Source organism: Loxodonta africana, chromosome 6 (genome assembly GCF_030014295.1).
Source record: "Loxodonta africana isolate mLoxAfr1 chromosome 6, mLoxAfr1.hap2, whole genome shotgun sequence".
NCBI classification, from domain to species: domain Eukaryota; kingdom Metazoa; phylum Chordata; class Mammalia; order Proboscidea; family Elephantidae; genus Loxodonta; species Loxodonta africana.
In genome coordinates, this window is record NC_087347.1 from 9,159,845 (window position 1) to 9,163,684 (window position 3,840).

At 40.6% G+C, this 3,840-nt stretch overlaps 1 protein-coding gene across 1 annotated transcript; it reads right to left on the reverse strand.

The window, feature by feature from the left end:
* Positions 1-894: 894 nt before the first annotated feature.
* LOC100662603 (UDP-glucuronosyltransferase 1A10-like) lies at positions 895-1,794 on the reverse strand. The gene has a single exon (XM_003417954.2). It carries the CDS (start codon positions 1,792-1,794, stop codon positions 895-897), a length of 900 nt encoding a protein of 299 aa, XP_003418002.2.
* Positions 1,795-3,840: the final 2,046 nt, after the last annotated feature.

A 3,840-nucleotide genomic window follows, 5' to 3' on the forward strand; every position in this document is an offset into this window, starting at 1 on the left:
TTCTTCATGAAAATGGGCCACATTTTCATGAAGTCTGTACATCCTACAGGCCAACTAATGCTATAAGTGTCATTTTGAAGTTTGCACTCACTCATGAGAAATAAATACATGCATTATTAATACATATTTTATATCTATATAATATTTTACATGTAACTCGTTGCCGTCAAGTCAATTCCGACACATAGCGACCCTGTAGGACAGAGTAGAACTGCCCCACAGGATTTCCAGGCAGCACCTGGTGGACTTGAACTGCCAACCTTTTGCCTAGCAGCCAAACTCTTAACCACTAAGCCACCAGGATTTCCATTACATATATATATATATATATATATATATATATATATATATATATATATATATAGTTGTCTATCAATTTTGGCTGGTTGGATAAACTACACGGCATCCAAAGTAAAGACTTTTATGCAGTGATTAAAAAGAACATGCTAGATGTGTATGTTTTGGCTTCTAAGGTGTTTGCAATTTATTGGCAAGTGAAAAATGCCAGGCAAAGAACAATATTCCAGCCTGTTTCCAGATCTTATTTTAATAAAATGGGTGTGAAATTGCATTCTATATACACATGTACATAGGAAATAATTTCATAAAAATCATTTCAGAGCACTTTCCTATGGAGGTGGCATAGGATTAGCAAAAAGGCACGTTTCATTTCTCACTGTGTTTTTTAGTAGTTTTCAAATCAAACTATTAGAAAATGTAGCCTGGAGAGTCATCAATTATATACACACACATAAAAGGGAGCCACTTTATGCAATCCATTAACCCACAACTAAATGAATTAGCATAAAACAAATCATTCAACCAAAAGGAAATTACAAATGTGACAACCTAAATGACAAACCCCAGTGCAGTAAGGAGTCATTTTTTTTATACTCAAAGCCAGGTTGCTCTTAAAGGGCTAAAGAAGAGGTAACTTACCTCTGGCAATGGCTTTCCCTGGTTGCAATTGATGCCTCCAATGAAGACCATGTTGGGCATCACAGGTTTGGGATAGTCAAAAACAAAGTCAGTTCTTAACAGCCAAATGGACGTATGGCTGTAGAGGTCATAAGCCGTGACTGGTGTTTCTAGAATCTCAGAGGCAATTTCTAAGCCACGTTTGAGAAAATAACTGCAAAATAAACGTTCCTCCAAATGGAAGACTTGGTTGAGTACCCTCTCCCTGAAGGTCATGGTATTTGAAAGCCCTGAGATACCTCTGGGAACGTAAGAAATAGGACTGGGACACTGTGTGCCTTCTTCAAGATAATGACAAAATGGTCCCCTGGTGAAGACCACTGATGGCAGTGAAAAATATTTGGCAATAATTAAGCCACACAGATCAAAAGGATCCGTAAACACCGCATCAAAAGAACTCGCTTTTATGTACTTCACTAATTTCGTGTCGTCAAACAAACTCCTACAATGTGAAAAAAAGTACTCGAACACAGTGCTGATTGGACTCATTACTGCAGATAATATATCCGAGTCCTGACTTTCCCAACAATAATTGGAAAAAACCATGAACTCACGATTCAGATCCTCCAGCGTGTAAGAAGTTGAATAAGTCTTTACTGTGCAGTTGAATGATTTTCCCAGTTGCCAGCTCACCTCTGGCATGACTACGACCACCTCATGCCCTCTGTGAATGAGTGTCTCCACAACGGCTCGCATGGTAAACCAGTGGCTCCCATCCATGGGGACAACCAGCAGCTTGCCTGCCTCAGCAAAGCCAGGTGTCAGCAGAAGACACACGCATAGAGGAAGGAAGCCTGTCAAAATTGCAGGCGCCATCGGGAAACTGCAGCCCAGAGCAAATTGCAGCTTGGATTCTAAGCTCCTGTAATACAGTCAGCGGTAGAAGTCCAGGCACAAAACCTGCCCCAAGAGAGGGTGTGTGTTCCTGCTGTTATCACCAATGATTTACTTATAAAGACAATAAAAAAATAATTGTATTTCGTGAACGTCTTAGTCATCTAGTGCTGCCATAACAGAAATACCACAAGAGGATGGCTTTAACAAAGAGAAATTTATTTCCTCACAATAAAGTAGGCTAAAAGTCCAAATTCAAGGCGTCAGCCCCAGGGGAAGGATTTTACTCTCTGTTGGCCCTGGAAGAACATCCTTGTCCTCAATCTTCCCATGGTGACCAGCTTCTTCGGCACAAGGACCCTGGGTCCAAACAACGCTTTCTGCTCCTGGTGCTGCTTTCTTAGTGATATGAGGCCCCCAACTCTCTGCTTGCTTCCCTTTCCTTTTATCTGTTTAGAGATAAAAGGTGGTTCAGGCTACACCTCAGGGAAACTCCCTTTGCCTTGGATCAGGAAGGTGACCTGAGTAAGGGTGGTGTTACAATCCCACATTAATCCTCTCAACATAAAATTACAATCACAAAATGGAGGACAACCACACAATCCTGAGAATCATGGCCTAACAGAGTTGATACCCACATTTTGGGGGGGACAAAATTCAATCCATGACAGTAAGATAACTTCCGTATAACTTACGATCTTTGCCTTGAGCAGGGATCATGTCAAGTACTGCAATGTCAATTTAGAAACAAAATTATTAAAAAACACTTTCGGATCCTGAAGACTCACAGAAAATAAAAAGTAAAGTTGAATAAGGCTTATATTTTGGAATTTTTCCCAAAGCAAAATTTGGATTTTATCCTCAGACTACCAAAGGCTCTGCTGTAGGACTTGCTCCAATGGCCTGGTGCCATCCTTCAGGGATCGCTGTGTCTGTGTCCCGCACTCTACAGAGCACTCCTTGAGGTCAAGGGCTGTCTTCTTCAAGCTTGCGCCCTACTCTCCCAGTTCCTGTGCCGCACTCGCACAGAGAAACCTACAGGACACGCTGGTTTCGTTGGACTGGATTACATCAAGTAGGTGTTCTAGATGCTTCATGGGAGAGGCCAGTGTGTGTGTTGCTAAGTGGTATATGTCCACTAAGACCCTAAGGAACATTTAGTGAGGAATTCTGGATCCCAACCTGGGGACCTAATTCTTATTAGGAGTCTAAGACGACTTCATCCTTGGCAATCAAATGGTTACTAGACATTTGACAAAGGTCAATGGCAATATTGATTTGTCAGCTGTGACAAATGGGCCAGAGTAATTTGTTAACTGTTAGCGGAAACTAAGTGCAGGGATATGGGAATTCTCTGGACTCCTTTTGCAACTTTTACTTTGCTCTAATTCTAAAACTATTATAAAATAAAAACCTTCTTAACAATTCCAGTCCTATGAACATATCCCGAAGACTTGAAAGCAGACTTTCAAACAGATACTTGTACAGCAATGTTCATTGCAGCATATTCACGGTAGCTCAAAGGTGGACACAACCCAAGTGTTCAACAGATAAATAGATGAATGAAATGGGGTATATATGTAAAATGGAATACTATTCAGCCCTAAAGGGCAATGAAGTTCTGATACATGCTACATCATGAACGAACCTTGAAAATACTATGCTAAGTGAAGTAAGTCAGACACAAAAGGACAAATATTGCAGGACCCCACTTTTATGAGGCAACTACAATGGGCAAAGGCATAGACACAAGAGTCTATTGGTGATTGCCAGGGACTGGGTATTGGTGGGAGGGAAGGATGGGGAGTTATGGCTTGTGGGATTCTGAATTTCTGTTTGGGGTGATCAAAAACGTTTGGAAATGGTTGGTGGTGGTGGCTGCACAAGATGGTGAATATAATTAACGTCTCTGAATTATATACTCAGAAATGATTAAAATGGCAAAACTGGGTTATATGTACTTTACACAATAATATTTTTTTAAGTTTATTTAAAAAAAAGACAAGCACAGACTGGGAGAAAAAGTCT

Excerpts from the sequence above, each read along its gene's own strand:
- LOC100662603 (XM_003417954.2), bottom strand. The coding sequence starts at position 1,794 with ATGGCGCCTGCAATTTTGACAGGCTTCCTTCCTCTATGCGTGTGTCTT.